The sequence below is a fragment of the Pongo pygmaeus genome, chromosome 2 (assembly GCF_028885625.2).
Source record: "Pongo pygmaeus isolate AG05252 chromosome 2, NHGRI_mPonPyg2-v2.0_pri, whole genome shotgun sequence".
NCBI classification, from domain to species: Eukaryota; Metazoa; Chordata; class Mammalia; order Primates; family Hominidae; genus Pongo; species Pongo pygmaeus.
In genome coordinates, this window is record NC_085930.1 from 184,897,546 (window position 1) to 184,916,537 (window position 18,992).

General features: G+C 36.8%; 1 protein-coding gene across 15 annotated transcripts in view; it reads left to right on the forward strand.

The window, feature by feature from the left end:
• Window positions 1-18,992, forward strand: part of NAALADL2 (N-acetylated alpha-linked acidic dipeptidase like 2) — a 1,372,789-nt gene that overhangs the window by 1,290,217 nt on the left and 63,580 nt on the right. Inside the window, exon 17 of one of the 15 annotated variants that reach the window (XM_063662440.1) lies at window positions 2,568-2,720. The exons of 12 other annotated variants lie outside the window; for them this stretch is intronic. In XM_063662440.1, coding sequence (XP_063518510.1) covers window positions 2,568-2,648 — 81 coding nt within the window. In that variant the 3' untranslated portion in view covers window positions 2,649-2,720. Of the gene's footprint in view, window positions 1-2,567; window positions 3,069-18,992 lie in introns of those variants that run through there. 2 more of the 15 variants (XM_063662441.1, XM_063662439.1) reach the window with 2 other exon arrangements.

Sequence of the window (18,992 nt, forward strand, 5' to 3'; positions counted from 1 at the left end):
TCTTTAAAATCTCATATCTTTCTTTGGTCTATCTCTAATTGGTACATATATGCATAGTAAATACCAAAATTACCAACATACTATACCTTGAATATTTTTTGCATAGACATTGTAAATGTTATTATTAGATGTCATTATTATTTCTCCTTAGTCCTTGTTACCTGATGATAATTGATCAAAGAATGTTAGGAGGTCAAAAATTCAACAAATGACTATAAGATGGACACTCAAGGCTGGGCATGGTGGCTCACACCTGTAACCCCAGCACTTTCGGAGGCTGAGGAGAGTGGACTACCTGAGGTGAGGTGTTCAAGACCAGCCTGGTCAACCTGGTGAAACCCGGTCTCTACTAAAAATACAAAAATTAGCCAGGCATAGTGGCACATGCTGTAATCTCAGCTACTCAGAAGGCTGAGGCATAAGAATCACTTGAACCTGGGAGGCGGAGGTTGCAGTGAGCCAAGATTGTGCCACTGCACTCCAGCCTGGGTGACAGAGCAAGACTCTGTCAAAATAAAAAATAATAAAAAAAAAAAGGATGGACCCTTAAATGTTTGATGATATAGAAATTACTATCTTTACAAATCCTTTATTCATCCATTCAGTAACTGTTTATTTAAACCTACTGTAAGGAATGAGCTGTGATTAGGTGCTGTGCATATTGTCGTAAACAAATAGGCAAGACAGCCACACTCAAATAACATATATAATATGTTACATATATAATAAGTAATATTACATATGACATATGTAATTTATTGGAATACATAAGGAATACATATTATATATAATATATAATATATTGGAATATGTATACAATACATGTATATAATATATAATATATATAATGTTATTACACATATAATATATATTACATATATAATATACAGATATATATGTGTATATAATATATATGTGTACATGTGTATATGTATATATATATGTATGTGTATATATACACATATACACACACACTAACAAAAAGTCTATGAAACTAAAAAGCCGGCTGCTCTAAGAGATAAAACGTTGGAGGAAGTCGAGAGAAATTCTATTTCCCTGTGTTTGACATGGAAGCTTCACTAAGAAGCTCAAAATTAAGCTGAGGGTTAAAGGATGAGAATGAGTCAGCTCTACAAAGAATTGGAGGCAGAGCACTTCCATTATGGGAAAAGTACATGCAAATTCATATAAGCAAAAAATGGCTTAGAATGTCTGGAACATAAAAGTGATTTAGAGGGAAAGTGGCTCAAAGTGAGAGTGAAGACCAGATTGTTATAGGCCTTAGGATGCTGGCTGGTATTTGAGGGCAATGGGAAGCCAAGTTTTAAGAGCAAAGTTATATGATCTAATCTAAATTTCAAAACCAGATAAGTCATCCTGGCTGTATATAAAGAATGTTTTGGAGGAGTCTAATTTTAGTAACTTTGGAGACTGACTTAATATAGACTCACTTTCTGGTACATAGTTATAGAATAATGGATACATTTAAAGCTAAACAAACAAATAAGTAACATGACTGGAAAAAGAAAGGTATTCCCTGATGTCAGAAAGAATGAATAATACCAAACCTGAGCTGTAATTTACTAATCTGGTGCTACAGTTGTCCAGAAAATTAGGTTTGGCTTTACGCTCTAAATTCAGGCCCTAGAATTTGAATACCCACTTAGGGATAAAATGACATAGCCTTTGAATTGCATGATGAAATTTGCATAGAGAACAACCTTAGAAAGACGGGTATCTTGGCCTCAAGTGATCCTCCTGCCGTAGTCTCCCAAAGCACTTGGATTGCAGGTGTGAGGCATGGCACAGCCACGTTATCCTTTTGATGCAGGGCTACAAGCACTGATTCCTGCATCTGCTATGACCTGGGCACAAGATTTTGAATCCTTCACTAAATTATTCCCTCAATTTCCTCTAAGAATGATTCAGCCTTAGAATAAGTCACAAGATTTTTTGGTTTTTTAAATCAAAAAATTAAGATACTAGGCCTGGTATGATGGCTCACACCTGTAATCCCAGCACTTTGGGAGGCCGAGGAAGGAGGATTGCTTGAGCCCAGGAGTTTGAGACCAGCCTGGCCAACATGGCGAAACTCTGCCTATACAAAAAATCACAAGAATTAGCTAGGCATATTGGTGCAGGCCTGTGGTCCCAGCTACTTGGGGTGTTTAGGGAGAGCATCACTTGAGCCCAGGAGGTGGAGGCCACAGTGACCCAAGATCGCACCACTACACTCCAGCCTGGATGACACAACAAGACCCTGTCTCCAAAAAAAAAGAAAGAAAAAAAAAGAAATAAATTAATATACAAATAGCAACCTGGAAGGAGATGATTGAAGTTTAGAGTTTAGTCTGATTTTAACAGTGACCTCAAGAGAGCGGATTTTTTTTTTTTTTTGAGATGGAGTCTCGCTCTTTTCACCCAGGTTGGAGTGCAGTGGCACAATCTCGGCCCACCGCAACCTCCACCTCCTGGGCTCAAGTGATTCTCCTGCCTCAGCCTCCAAAGAAGCTGGGATTACAGGCGCCCATCACCACACCCAGCTAACTTTTTTTGTATTTTTATAGAGACAGAAGATCACTCGAGGCCTGGAGATCAAGACCAACCTAGGCAACATAGCAAGACTCTGTGTCTACAAAAGTATTTAAAAATTAGCCAAGCAAGGTGACGCACACACCACTGCACTCCAGCCTGGGCAACAGAGTGAGACCTTGTCTCAAAAAACAACAACAACAACAACAACAACAACAAAAAACAAGGATAATGTGATTATTTTTGTGTAAACCTCATTTTGTACCAAAACGCTAGCATTTAATTTTTTAAAGTGAGGTGTGATTGCCATTATCTCATCCGCTTTGTGCTAAAATGCTTTTTTAGTTGCGACTGGGCCAGGGGCCAGGATGAATCTCCTCTGTAACTCTGACCTGAATCTTCAGGAAAGAAGATTGAGGACGAAGGTCTTGGTTGAAATAAATCAGGTTGTCAAGCAAGGGTGATTTTGCCCCCAGGGAACATTGGCAATGTCTGGAGACATCTTTTGGTTGTCACAAATGTGGGATGGGGGTTACAAAAAAAAAAAGAAAGACTGGTATCTTGTTAAATGAGTCACTAGAAATCTCTGTTTACTACTGGTCCAATATGTTGCTAAAAGAAAACTTGCTCTACTTAAGATATAAGAGTATGTTCATATTGAAAGTGCACATGTACCCTAAAACTTAAAGTATAATAAAAAAAAGAAGTACCATGAAAAATTGACACCCTAAACTCTACCACATGTGGAAGTGGTTTACAGGTTTATATTATTCACATTATGTGAGAATCTCCAAGTTAGAAACATAAAGTAAAACTTCTTCTAAACTAATGAAATAACCGTTATACATGACAGTTACAAATGCAAACTGCTTTACAGTAATATTTTTGAATATTTCCAAGATGATTTTTTTTAAAACATAGAATAGGTCATTTCACTTCTCACTTAAACTCTGGTTTCCCATTGCACTTACAATACCAGTTAGCAACCTAAACGCCTATGACAATCTGATAGCCAGTCTCATTTGGAACTGTACTGCCTCTTAGCTCATTCAGGCTGCTGTACCAAAATGCTATAAACTCAGTAGCTTATAAACAACAGAAATTTATGTCTCACAGGTCTGGAGGTTGGGAAGTTCAAGATCAAGGCACTGGCAGGTTCTGTGTCTTGTGAGGACTGTTTCCTGGTTCACAGAAGGTGCCTTTACACAGTATCCTCACGTGATAGAAGCAAGCTAACTCTCTGTGGTCTCTTTTCTAAGGACACTAATCCCAATCATGAGAGTTCTGCCTTCATGTTCTAGTCACCTCTCAAAGACCCTACTTTCTAATATAAACTTGGTGGTTAGAATTTCAACATATGAAGTTTGGGAGAACACATTCAGGCCATAGCACCCTCTCAGCCATTTTTATTTCTTTGAAACATACATAGACATATGTGCACGGAACTATTCACAATAAAAATTATAAATAATAGTAGAAATTGATCCACTGTGATTAACGTACACAACAATCCATCTGAACACAACAATCAATGCTGAAATAAACTATATGAGTTTTTTGAAATTATTAAATAATTTTAAAAATTAGAAACCATAATGAAAGAATTGATCATGAGATAGAAAATAATCTTAAAAAGAATTACTGTAGAAGTAACATAATCAGTGAAATTAAAAATACAATGGATGATTGAAAAAGGAATGTATATAAATGTTGAGAGCTATTTGTTGAAGTGAAAAATAAATGTAAAGAAGTAACCCAGAAAACATCAAAGGAAGGAAAATAAAATGAAAAATGAGGAAGTCATATCTTTTGACCTTCTCATTCTAAATTCCAGAACAAGAGATTGGGGGAGACGCAGTATTTGAAGGCATAATGGCTGATAATTTTCCAGTATTCATTAATGACATCAATTTTTATTTTGAAGATCAAATCACAAATAGGATGTATTAAAAATAAACCCACATCTAAAAAAAATTGTGATGAAGTGGCTCGTAGGGATAAAAGAGAGGTTGCCTAAGAATAACAACTAGACTGCAACTAAGGACTCCTTCATAGCAACAAAATAAAATAGAAATACCTTCAAATGTTAAAGAAAAATAACTCGCAACCTAGAATTCTGAACTAATCTAAAGCATCATTTAAAAGTGAGAAAGAAATGAAGATTTTTTTAGAAAAAGACTGAAACGTTTGCCACTTACAAGCTTTCACTGAAATAACTACTGAAGAATACATTTCAGTAAGAAGGAAATTGAATCTGTTATGATAATGCAAGGATAAAAGAACTAATGGTGTGCCAAAAAATGGTGAAGATGTGGATAATTATAACTAATTTTTGACTATAAAGACAACCACACTAATAAGAATTACTAGAAAATATTAGACAATGTAAGAGAGAAAAAGAAGGTCTTTAATGAGTTGTAAGCATCTTGCGTAGTTCATAGTTGGGAGGTGGGTACAGATATTGATTACCTCTAGACTTTGTTAGTCAACTGAGCTTGTCTAAGATTTAATGTGCCCAACCAAATAAATAAAAAGTAAAAATAGAATATACAATTCAATCTATACAGAAATAAAAGAACAGGGAAAAAACTCAGTCAAGGTAATATACTTCAAGAAGGAGAAAAGGAAGTAAAGAAAGCTCATTGTCTAGAAAACACAAAATAATAAAATAAATGCAAACATATCTGTAATTATAATAACAGAGTAAATAGTTTAAAAATTCTCAGACTGGATTTTTGACTTTTAAGAAATGCAGTTACACATTAATTTCAAGTCATACACTATCAAAGAAACCTGATGTAACGATATCAACATCGGAGAAAGGAGACTTTGAGGCAAAACTCAAAATTAGAGGTTTCTGTAATTAGAGGATGAGCTCATAAGGTTTTTAAAATGAATAATTAGGAAGCTACGGCAATTCTGGATATACAGGCACCAACTGACATGTATACAAAATAAAAACTGATCAAACTATAGGAAGAAATCAATACATCTACTATCACAATGTAAAATCATTAATACATTTCTCTCTAGAGGTATAGAGAAATTGAGAATAAATTAGTATAATATAAGAGCTGGGATGGGAGGTGGTGGGGTGACTACATAAGATAATCTACCTAGACATGGTGAATGTCTTAGAGAAGGACCGTGAGCTACTCCTGGAGAAGTTAGAGCATAATGAAATCAGGAGATTTTTTGTAATGCATTATAATAAAGTGTCATAAACTTCAATGGGCAGATTTTATAGCTCACTACCATTTGCATATTTTTTGTATATGGTATGTTTACCAAATTTTCCACTGGTGTTTCATATGTTCATCATACACACACACACACATACCTACACACCATCAATTTGAATTACATTTCTCGCATTTTGTTGTCTGTAAAAGTAATGTATTGAGAGCTTTAAGACCTTAATCCCAGTTCTGGTTTTGCCTCTAAATAGCTATGGGATGTTTGGCAAATCAAATCATTTCAACTTTCAACCCCTATATTCTTATCTGCAAATTAAGTTGATAAAATCAGACAGAGAAGATTTATTTCATCAGTTGCTACCCCATAAATTTATCTAAAATTTTTGACCTTTTGGGAATTATAAAAGTATATTTAAATTATATATTTCACAAGTAGGTATTGTGTAGCAATTAATTTTTCCATTAAAATGAGGACAAATAAAGTTATTTATTCCATGAATGACACAGTACATATTTGAGATAATAAAACCCAGGCACCTCTTAATCTGCCTAAGTAAATGAGGTGGTTCACTAGAGCATGACACCAGGATATGTCCCCAGTTGTTTAAATAAGTTGAATAAATGGGCACTGAATTCTTGCTACCCCTACAAAGACAATGTTAGCAATTTATCATAACGAAGGTAAAAATAAAATATGTACATTACTAAACATAGCCTCTTTTGGTGCTATTTTTCCACTAAATAAATTACATTTTAAGTGAAATAAGCTTTTTATTATAACCTACCAGACCCTTCATAGCCTGGCCTCAATCTATGTCATTACCAGTAATGCATAATATAATCTGGCAGATTTGTTGATAGGATTAAATTAAATCATCTATTCACAGTTACAATGAAAGGTCTGGCACATAGTAGATTTTCAGTTAATACTTTTTCCTTTCCTTTGCCTGCCTTTAGAATATGCAAAAACCATAGATGCACTATATAACCTCTTTATCAGACCAGTGTGCTAATTTCCTTGAAAAGAGTGAACAGCCATATGGTACAATGATACATAGTGTAGTGTTTCTAATTTTTCTGAGGATCTCAACATACAAAGCTCACACAAACTTTAGAGAACAAAGGAAGCAGGTTTCCTGAAGTTTGTGGGTAGGTGTCCTACCTCTGCTTCTTAATCGGCTCCTAGGGCCAGGTTCAGCTGAGCCCCGGCATCTAGTCAAGCTCTCCTACATGTAGAAGAGACTGCTCAGTTCACAGCATCTATATGAGCAAGTCACCTAAGAAACATGAGGTTGGTCAGAGCCCTGGCAGCTGGCTAAAATCCACTTCAGGTTCCGGAAAATAGTCACAATAATAAGCTCTTCAGATAGCCCTCATCTTCTGTTATTAGATTGAGTCCTTCAATACTCTCAGTACTCCTCAATAACCAACCATATGCTAAAAATTTAAGAGAATATTGTGACTGAGTTTTAAAGTAAACCCTTACAGACAAGGAAACAGAGGCCCATAGATTTTCAAGTAGTAAATTGACATATTCTAAATTAAGGCTAATGTGTTTTCAACAATAAACATTTAGATATTATACTTTTTGGTGATGATGGTAACATGGTAATATGAGTACCAATTGCTAGACGAAATTAAGACATGAAAACCTTTCTATCTTCACTTTTCCAGATCAGGCTTTACTTTAGCATATTATGTGGAATAACTTAAGCCTTTTTCCAGGTTAATTTGTTAGTAATCACTAACAAATTTTAGTGTTTCTCTAAAAAAATCTAATTATTCAAGACATTCCAATATAAATAGAATATCTTTTTCCTTTACACGGAGCTTGTTGAGAAGGAAGAGAGGGATCCCTTGCAATATAATCATCTTCTCCAACTTTATTTTCATTTTCTCCTTTAAAAAAATCCTTCCAACAAGACTGATTGACTTAGTGTTAGGATCAGAATTTTCACTTACCTGTTCCTCTTACTAAGAGTGCTGCCCTTAATTCTCTCCACTTTTCTAAATTGTATCCTTCCTTTAAGATCCAGCAAAATTGAACTATCCCCCAAGAACTGTTCTTGGTCTATTGCTGTTCATAGTAACCAGTGTTCTCCTTTTATTTAAACTTTGAGACGTGACATTTCATATGTTCTTTTTGTTTTTCTTTGCTAATAGCATCCAAACCATCCAAAGCCCCTTTAGTACAGGAACTATGTCACAGTTTTACCATTTAACTGAGGACTATTGAATTATATGTAGGGGCTTTATAAGCATCTCATCCAGATAAATATCACTCAGATAAAGTGTACTAATAAAAGTATAAGGTCATATCACATGGTTTAACTGGTCAACTATAAAGACACTAAAATTCCTGAATTGTTGGGCTATGTCATATAGGACATCCTGGGATATTTGAGAAGCAAGGAACTATTAATATAAGAGTCCTGTTTATCACTAAGCAACATGTAAAGAAAAAAGATAAATCTTGGAATTTCTAGAGCTTGACAGTGTGCTCTGTTCGTGCAGCTTCTTATTTACATACATATATTTTTGGATTCAACTGAACAATAGCATCTAGTTCAAAGAAAGTTACTGTAAGAACCTTGTCATGAATATAATCACACATCGAAGGATCTAAAGCCCTTGTGGTATTTTTTCTATTTTTAAAATGTCAAGTCTCACTTTGTAGGATGCAATCTGCAATAACATTTATTGCATTTATAGCCAAGAAAGAAACTGCATGAACAATGTAATTGCATACAGTAAGGGTCACATATATTTTGACCATCATTTAAAATCTCACTAGGTAGAAGCAGCAAGTTCAAAGGAACAATCTATTTATTTTTTTCATTCCCATATCTCTACCTCTCTCTAGTGCCTTCATTGTCTCTATAAGATAGAAACATGATGTCATTATTTTTTAATGTTCATATTTTTTGAAAAAATGAAACAATATTCCAAGATATTATTTTTTAAAAAACAGAATTATACCAGATGTCCAAATCTATAATAAAACAGAGGTTTATTTTTGGTTGTTTTTTCAACTGGCACATATAAAAGGAAATAATTATATTAATAATTTATATCAAAATAATATTGATCTATTAACTAAATAATTGGCTCTGTATGTGATTGCTTTCATTTATTACCAAGATGTTCTTTGTTTAATGGTTGGATATTAGAAGGAAATAACATCTTTGTCCTTTACTAAAGCACTTTACTAAAGTTTTATTAAATTCATAAAGAGAAAACTAAAACCACAGTGTTTCACATGTGCAGATACTCAGCATTATGCCCTGAAAATACAATTTTCTAAGAGAATTTTCTCTTTCTAGCTCTTTATGAAAGGCTTCTTCTATCTTGGTGCATTATGTATGCTTGTTATATGTTTCTTTAGCATTATTACAAATTCTGCTAAATCAGTTCTTTAATCTTTCTATGACTAATTGATTTGGATAATTTACAAAGTACATCATTTAATAAACATAAAATTAATCTTTTAAAAATACACAGCCACTACCTCCTTTGTCACACCACAGCTTTGATAGTATTTGCAACTACTCTAGGGTATCTTAGAGAATTGTTTTACTTCATAAATCTCTACTTCCCTTTTTTAGGCTCAGGAAAGCAGGATCTACAGACATGAAAATTAGCATTGGAATGTATCAAAAGTTATAATCCTGGTAGGATCACTTGCTCAGGTCTTTATTTTAAATAGGTGTAATCAGCCCTTGATTATTCCTTAGAATCATTATGTTCACATTTGGTGAATATTGGCCACTGGTATTTCCTATTTGCTAAAATTAGAAAAGGGCTTGGAAAAAAATTTCAAAGGTGCTAATTAGGGTAACAATTAAGAGTCCAGATCTGCAGCCAGAATGCTTGGGCTCAAATCTCAAAATTGCCATGTACTAGCTAAGTGGACCTTGGGAAATTTAATTAACTGAGCAATGCTTCTATTTTCTCATGCAAAATAGAATAAGGCTATTGTAAGGATTCAATGAATTAATTTATATAAAGAATTTAGAATAATGCCTGGCATATGGCAAGAGTGCAACAAATGTTAGCTGCTGTTATTATTGTTGATATCATGTTAAAGGTAGTTATTAGTGAAATATAATGAAGATACTTAATTTGTCAATCAGCACATGCAAATTACTACTAAACATAGTAAAAAAGTAAAGTTAGTATCTTGAAGTTTCTTTTTCTAGAACACTAAGAAATATTAACATACTGTGGTCCCTCTCTAGAAACAATATGACTAGCAGAAAATACAAATATGTTACAAAGTCAAAACATGACTACATCGCTGAAAAATAGTCATTAAAAATGCCAAAAAGCTAATTTGTTATTTCCGCATTAATGTGTAAATATATTTTCTCTACTAAAATTTAATAACAGATAGGTGATGACAGTCACCAAAAGAGGAGAGCTATCTTACATTTCACAAAAAAAAAAAAAAAAAAAATACATGAGTTACTTTTCTGTGGCATGGGAATAGAAAGTAAGCATTTTATTTTAGTAATAGATTTGCAAATCCTAAACTTTATCTTTGCCTGAGGCTTTCTTCAGCCCTGGAAAGCTGCTAGTGAACAGGGTAGTTCAGAGATTAAAATGTAACACCTCCATGGAGCAATGCCCAATTGGTAGCTAGTGAATCAATACACTGCTCCCTTGCCCCTCGAATGGGAAGATCCTGAGGCACCTATTTTGTACTAGCTCTAAGGTTTTCTCCAGCAAGGTTAAGCTTCAGTCATCCACAGTGGTAGCTGACTTGATAATGTGCTTTCTATTGACGGTCTTGTCTTCCTTGTCTCTCCTTCCCATCCTACTACCCTCACCTCTCAATGAACTATGTGTGATCAGATTTCATCTCAACTTTGTTGTTTTGAGGGAGTACCCAAACTAGGATTCCTGGTAAACTGGAGATGGTGTGATCAGAGTTTAAGCCGAGAAACTAGAAAGGAAATGGGCTTTCAGCAGAAGCAGAAGCTGGAAAGGAGGATTTGAATCAGGGAGTTTATATTCCTAGCCATTGGTTTCTTGACATCATGAGTTGCCTTCTTCTTCAATGCCCTGATGTTGGCGGCTGTTAGTACATACTTGCAAAAAACTATACTGTTAGCAGTTTAGGGCTAAGTTAAGAGGCCAATTCTTTCATAATCAAATTAAATTTCAGTGGAGACATGCCTTGTTTATGTCTTCTTTCTTTGCTTCGCATCCCATTGATTTTTCATCATGTCCAAGTGGTCCCCAGAGACTTTGCATGGTCTGTCGGCTCCAGAAACTCTGCAACTCTGCAGGGAAGGCATGCGCCAGGCTGCAAACCCAGTGTCTCAGTAACCTCATTCAGCTCTTGGCAACTGTTGCAGGCATGGCTGAAACAGCAGCTTCTCAGCATGCTGAGAGAAAAGAACTCTCTTTCCTCCAGAGGTATGCACAGCTATGGCCATTCCACTATCCAAAATGCTGTTTTCAAGTTTAACACTGTTTGCTAACACAGGTCTTTATGTTCACACGTAGTTTCTTTTTGGTAGGCCCCTGGACCAAACAGGATAAGCCACAGGAGCCCCTAAAAATGGCCATGTGTTTGGGAAACTATATATTCCAAATGTTTCCTGGGATTACAACCCTTCTCCTTGAAGCAAATTCCCCTGTCAGAGGCTATTGCAATTCTTCAATGACTTTGGAAATCCTTCGCTAAAAGATAACATACCACCTAAGGTAGTCTTCATTTGAGACTACCTCAGTCCATCAAAATCATTCTAATGTCTTTGAAAACTTAAGAAGAAGGAAAAGTGAGATCTTGAACCATTTCTTTCCTAAAAGGTTAGAGATTCCATGACAATTTTCCTATCTCTTTCTCCTCCAACTATTGGCCTTCACAAATGTAAGCAGTGGAAGCAAGGCCTTTGGCAAGGCCTCCTAAGCATTCCACCAAAATCTTTCTGCAGAAGAAACCCTCAAGTCATGCACTGGCAAGAATAGGAATGTTATTCAGGTGTTGGGATGTCTCCACTTATACATGAAACTCTCTTGGGGCTGTCATGGTGGCTCTTCTTGGGGCTGAGGGAACAGGTGTGGCATTTAAAATTTTTCTCACTAGTTTCTGTGATGTGGGTTGTATCTGAAGCTTCCTTTTTGATAGTTGTGGAGGTTGTATAAGTTCTCGCTTTTCTAAGACACTTTTACTTTCAAGTAATTTTTATATATATATATAAACTTGTCAAATTATAGTTGAATATTAGATATCATAAATCTTGCTATAGGTCAAGGGGAGCAATGGAAAGGAAGTGAGACAAATAGGTCTGTTTTTTGGAGTATACAAGAAACATATCCCAAACAAGTAACTGCACAGCTCGGATGGTAATGTGGAGAATGTGTTGGAGGCAGACATTTTAAACAATTAGGGAGTTTGTGGAGTATTCCAAATGAAAGACAATGACAGTCTTAAGGCTATATTTTAGTCATGTTATGGATACATGGATTTTGTGCACTAATTGTGCATTACACCATTTAATTTCTAATCTTTTGGGGAAATAACTTGGGTATGTCAGGAATACATCTTTGATCCCTCTCCTCTATGGATACTGCAGCTTTGGAAAGGGGTCATGAGGACTGGCGGCTGCTTCTCATTCTGTCCATCTTCAGGAAACTCCCTCCACTCTTCTTGCCCATGGCTGGCTGCCCTAAGGTTTGTTATCCACAGGATATTTGTTGTTAAATTGGGGGATTTCTAGTATAAAGTGACATAAATCAGAGACATGTCACTTCAGGATGAACATAACAGCCTGAAGGGCACTATGCACCACAAAATCCTGTGGTAAACACTCTTGCCAGGCTATGATTTATCAGGTTTTGCCTCTGCTCTGAAAGTTAAAAGGAGTGGAGCAGACTCCCTGCAGATCACTGAATCATGGCCATATGGCTTGGATGAGTTTTAGGGTTTTCTGACCCTATGCCCCACACTCCACACACAAACTTACTTCCCAGTAACTGAGAACTCTGTTTCAGTCACGCCGGTTTCTTGTTTCTCTAAAAAATCTTGTTTTAATCTAAAAGTAAAAAGAAACATTGGCTTTTTTCTACCCCAGATTTCTGCTCATTTTATTCCCTTAGTCTAGAATACCTTTCCCATTTTACAGTCATCTAGATTCCTACTCCCCAAATATATGTGTATGGTGTCGTTGCATGGTTTGTTTAGAGTGCAATAGAAAATGGTGCTTTCTAGGAAATAAAAGATTCATATTTACCAATTTTATACTGTTAACTTCTTTTCCAATTGTGTAAAAGTGGAATGGACTTATCTCTAACAGGAAAGTAAGTTCTAAGGAGAGAAACTATCTTTTACGACATTTTAGCTCTTTTCTCTCCCCCACAGCATGGTAATGATCACCCAATAAAGGATCAACAGCTACTAGTTAGGATGGTTCATGATTCATCTACTGTTTGTCATGGTGTCTTATAGCATGTGTTAAAGTGAGCTAACAATGGCCTGAGAAGGACTCTGTACTTCTATATTTGAGTCCTTGTGGATGAACTGTAACCTGACTAATAGGTAGACAAGATTCACAACCTAACTTAAGAGTATGTGCCTGTAACAGTAGCTGAGTCTTTGTCAATCCCAGCAGCCATACTTCAACCACTCATACATTGCTGAGTGTTCAAACTGTGTTCAAATAAGGCAAATGCCAATCAGTAACCAATCCAGCTGTTTCTGTACCTCACTTCCAGTTTCTATACATCACTTCCCTTTGCTTTGTCTATAAATTTGTTCTGACCGTGAGTCATCCCTGCAGACTCTGAATCTGTTGTGATTCTGAGGGCTGCCAGATTCGCAAATCACTCATTGCACAATTAAACTCCTTTAAATTTAATTCAGCTGAAGGTTTTTTTTGTTTTGTTTTTTCACATGCTACAGTGACATCCCAGTTTTTTTTTTTTCCATGGTAACCTATAAAACAGGTGTTATGCTTATCTTACAGGATCAACTTTCATAGTAGGGCCCTATTGAGTTTTAAATTTAACTGAGGACATTAAAAAAATCCCATGATAATAGTTTAACTTACAGCTTAAGTGAAAGGTATAGACTATGGCTACTTTAATCTGGGTATATAAAAATATAGAAAACCACACAATGCTCAACCATGCTTGTGGCTAAAGAGAAATTACATTATAGACCCAAGGCAATGGTATTATTTTAGTGAACCTATATATGTTTTACTGCATTGTCCACTCAATATATGACAAATTCGTTAAAAGCATTTATTGCAAATACAGTCACCATACTGGGTAATGAGCTACAATAATTAAGGAAAGAAGATGTACCCTACTCTTTAGATATTGACAGTTTAGTAAAAAATTTGTTTCTTTCTATTTTGGTCTGGTACGTAAGAGAAAGATTTGTGATGAAGTCAAAGAATTACAGTCATCCCATATAAAAGTTTATCTTTCTTTGGCCTGAAGTAATTTTAGTTGTGTGTGTGTGTGTGTACACTTTTTCCTTAACTCTGTAAATAATCTGTTGCCTTGTTGCGTCATAGGGTGATATTTTTATTCTTAAAATTCTAGAATAGGTTTCTATGTATAGTTTTTATCTTTTGACAATCTGATCTTGCCTAACACTAGTGAGACCACTAACTCTAGGAACATCAATAGTATTTAGTAAGAGGGGAAAGCCTTTGCAATGTGGTGATTATTAACTCAGTTTTCAACACAATGATCCTTTTATATTTTTAAAATATTTTTAGTTCTTTACAGTTTTTTTTATTTCTAATTTATTCTTCCTTCATCTTCTGCTCAGGGCTAGTATGGTCAGAGAATAGTGGAAAAGGAAAGACACCAGGGTCTTGTGGTACATGTGTGCTTGTAAAGTCATTGCATTGTAATTTTACAGATGGTGAATAGTTATTTACTTATGCTATGTGCCACAGGTATGCAAATATCATAGATGTTCAGGATTGGAAATAAGATATTACAGGTATTGGCCAGTAGTATTACAAGAAACATAGGTTTTTGTATTTTTTTCTTCACCAGGAAACACAGTAGTATAGTGGAAAGAATAGTTGGCAAGAAGTAAAGAATTTAGAGTCTGGCTTTAGTTTTCCACAAATAACCAACTGAGATAATTTTTTCTAGATTCTGACTTAAACCTCGTATTATAGCAAAAAAAGTAGCACAGGCCTTCAAATCAATTACACTTGGGTAGATGACTTGAGCAAGTTAACTAATCTCTGAGAACCTCAGTTTCTTTTTTTTATATGAACATGATACTTGCCTTGCTGAGCTGTTGTGAGAATTAGAGAGAATGGTGTTTGAAAACTTCCATACAGCCCTGATACCTAGTAGGTGCTCCAGAAAATTTGGTTATTGATATTTTAGCTTTGCCATTACTGTTAGCTGTTCTCAGTGAAGCTGATTCTCAGTGTTTTTAACATAGGATATTAATTCCCCATCTACCTGTCTCTTAGGGTTGTCAGGATAATGAAATGAGACATACAGGTATAAAGCACTTTGAAAAGAATGAGGCCTCATATGAATGTAAAGGAAAGTTGTTCTGGCATGCCTGAGGAAGACTGAGTTTCAGAGTGGGTAAGAATATGCAGTGTGGCTCATCTCTTTGTGCTGCATGACAAGGAGTATACAAATCTTCCTCTTGCTTACGAAGCTGCAAAGAAAGCTGATTTAGTCTAAGCATTCCGCTGTGGGCCAGGTGTTCCTGAAGTTTCAATCTTTGTTGCCAGAAGGTAGTTGGCTTATATTCCAGTGTTCAAGATGCCAAGTCACTCTTAAAAAACAAACAAAACAGCTTTATCCAGCAGCACTCAGAGAAGTCGCCTTTCTCCCTCTTCCTTTTTCTTTTATTTTAATCTTTTGTAATGTGTGGTATCCAGATTCTAAGTGTAAACAAAACATGTCTTTTCTGGAGTCTCTGTTATGCAGTGCAAACTGGAAAAAAAATCAATCATAATCCTTCTTAATTTCTTTTAAAAATCCTTTTTATAAATAATTTATTTTTATATTTTGGTGTTTCTTGTATGATTTGGATGAAGTGAGGTGAAATTGAAGGATAATTTATGTCAATCTATTGCACACAATTCATTTCCTGAGGTACAGCATAATCAGAGTAGGCAGTTTCCCAGGATTTTTGTGATCACTATGCTGGTGTAGGGGCAAAGGGAAAGCTTCCCCTCCACTCTCTGAAGGTTTGCTGAAAATGAACTGACAACAGGCAGGCTAATAGGAGAAAAATACATAGTTATTTATTTCATGTGCATGATGGGGGGATGCATAGGATTACCCAATAACTCAATGGACTATAGAAACATATTTATGTACTTTTTGTAAAGCAGAGAGAGATGGGGAATTTAGACCATTCTTCTCATGAATAGTAAATTATTATTAGGGATAATAAATGGACCTGGGAGACAAAATTAATTTGTAAATGATTCTCTTTAGTATTTGAATCATCCTTAGAGGCGACACTATCTGTTTGAAAAAGTCCATCTAGGTGTGGTTGCATCCCTCATTGACAAACAATGAGATTTCCAAGAGAGGATTAAAGGTAATTGTGTTCCTCTTTGGAGGTTCATAGTTTTTAGATGGATAAGAGAACTTCCGAGAACATCCTCATCTTCTGCTTTGAGAAACACAGAAGTGTTGGGAGGGTGCAGGACAAGCAAGGGCAGAGAGACCTTGAGGCTCTTTCTTTAGCTCAGTATGTCAGAGTCTCATTTTGTGGGATACTTTTTCAGCACCCCAACATTGGGGATAAGACTCTGCAAAGATACGTTAGGAACTGGTTGGTACATTTGGGAGAAAAGTACCTGAAAGGAATAAAAGGTTATCAAAAGTGGTTCTTCAATGAGAACACATGTACATGGGAGGGGAACAACACACTCTGGGGTCTGTTGGGGGGTAGGGTGGTGGGAGGGAGAGCATTAGGAAAAAATAGCTAATGCACGCGGGGCTTAATACCTAGGTGATGGGTTGATAAGTGCAACAAACCACCATCATCCACATTTACCTATGTAACAAACCTGCACATCCTGCACATGTACCCCAGAACTTAAAATAAAAATAAAAAAGGGGTTCTTTCTTCTCTTTATTTCTAATAAACACATTTTCCCAAGCATATAGAAGATCAAATTGAATTATATTTTTTATGACTTGAATTGTGCAAACAATTGGGAAATATAACTTTTAATATTGTATTAGTTCGTTTTCACACTGCTGATAAAGACATACCGATGACCGGGCAATTTACAAAGGAAAGCGGTTTAATGGAGAACTCACAGTTCCATGTGGCTGGGGAAGCCTCATAATCATGTTGGAAGGCAAGGTGGAGCAAGTTACATCTTATGTGGATGGCGGCAGGAAAAGAGAGAGCTTGTATAGGGAAACTCCTGTTTTTAAAACCATCAGATCTCATGAGTCCCATTCACTATCACAAGAATAGCATGGGAAAGATCCACTCCCATGATTCAGTCATCTCCTGCTGGGTCCTTCCCACAACATGTGGAATTATGGGAGCTACAAGACGAGATTTGGGTGGGGACACAGAGCCAAACCATATCATTGCACCCCTGGCCCCTCCCAAATCTCATATCTTTACATTTCAAAACCAAACGTGCCTTCCCAACAGTTCCACAAAGTCTCAACTCATTTCAGCATTAACTTAAAAGTTCACAGTCCAAAGTCTCATCTGAGACAAGGCAAGTCCCTTCCACCTATGAGCCTGTAAAATCAAAAGCAAGTTAGTTACTTCTTAGATACAATGAGGGCTCAGGCACTGGGTAAATACAGCCATTACAAATAGGAGAAATTGACCAAAATACAGGGGCTACAGGCTCCATGCAAGTCCAAAATCCAGCAGGGCAGTCAAATCTTAAAGCTCTAAAATGATCTCCTTTGACTCCATGTCTCACATCCAGGTTATGCTGATGCAAGAGGTGGGTTCCCATGGCCTTGGGCAGCTCTGCCCATGTGGCTTTGCAGGGTATAGCCCCCCTCCTGGCTGCTTTTACTGGCTGGTGTTGAGCATCTGTGGCTTTTTCAGGTATACAGTTCAAGCTGCCGGTGGATCTACCATTCTGGGGTCTGAGGACGGTGGCCCTCTTCTCACAGCTCCACTAGGTGGTGCCCCAGTAGGGACTCTTTGTGGGGGCTCTGACCCCACATTTCTTTTTTGCAGAGGTTCTCCATGATGGCCTCGCCCCTGCAACAAATTTTTGCTTGGGCATCCAGGCATTTCCATACACCTTATGAAATCTAGGCAGAGGTGGGCTGGGTGCGGTGGCTCACACCTGTAATCCCAGCACTTTGGGAGGCCAAGGCGGAAGGATCACGAGGTCAGGAGATCAAGACCATCCTGACTAACATGGTGAAACCCCGTCTCTACTAAAAATACAAAAAAACGTTAGCTGGGCGTGGTGGCGGGTGCTTGTAGTCCCAGCTACTTGGGAGGGTGAGGCAGGAGAATGGCATGAACTCGGGAGGCGGAGCTTGCAGTGAGCCAAGATTGCGCCACTGCACTCCAGCCTGGGCAACAGAGAGAGACTCCGTTTCAAAAAAAGAAAAAAAAAAAAGAAATCTAGGCAGAGGTTCCAAACCACAATTCTTGGCTTCTGTGTACCCACAGGACCAATACCATGTGGAAGCTACCAAGATTTGGGGCTTCCACCCTCTGAAGCAACAGCCTGAGTTGTTCCTTGGCCCCTTTTAGTCAAGGCTGGAGCAGCTGGGAATCAGGGCACCAAGTCCCAAGACTGCACACAGCAGAGGGACCCTGGGCCTGGCCCATGAAACCATTTTTTCCTCCAAAACCTCCAGGCTTGTGATGGGAGGGGCTGCCACAAAGGTCTCTGACATGCCCTAGAGACATTTTCCCCATTGTCTTGATGATTTAACATTTGGCTCCTTTTTACTTAGGCAAATTTCTCCAGCTGGCTTGAATTTCTCCGTAGAGAATGAGATTTTCTTTTCTATCACATTGTCAGGCTGCAAATTTTCCAAACTTTTATGTTCTGTTTCCCTTTTAAAACTGAATGCCTTTATTAGCACCCAAGTCATCTCTTGAATGCTCTGCTACTTAGAAATTTCTTCTACCAGATACCCTAAATCATCTCTCTCAAGTTCAAAGCTCCACAAATCTCTAGGATGGGCAAAATGCCACCAATCTCTTTGCTGAAACATAACAAGAGTCACCTTTGCTCCAGTTCCCAACAAGTTCCTTATCTTTATCTGAGACCACCTCACCCTGTATTTCATTTTCTC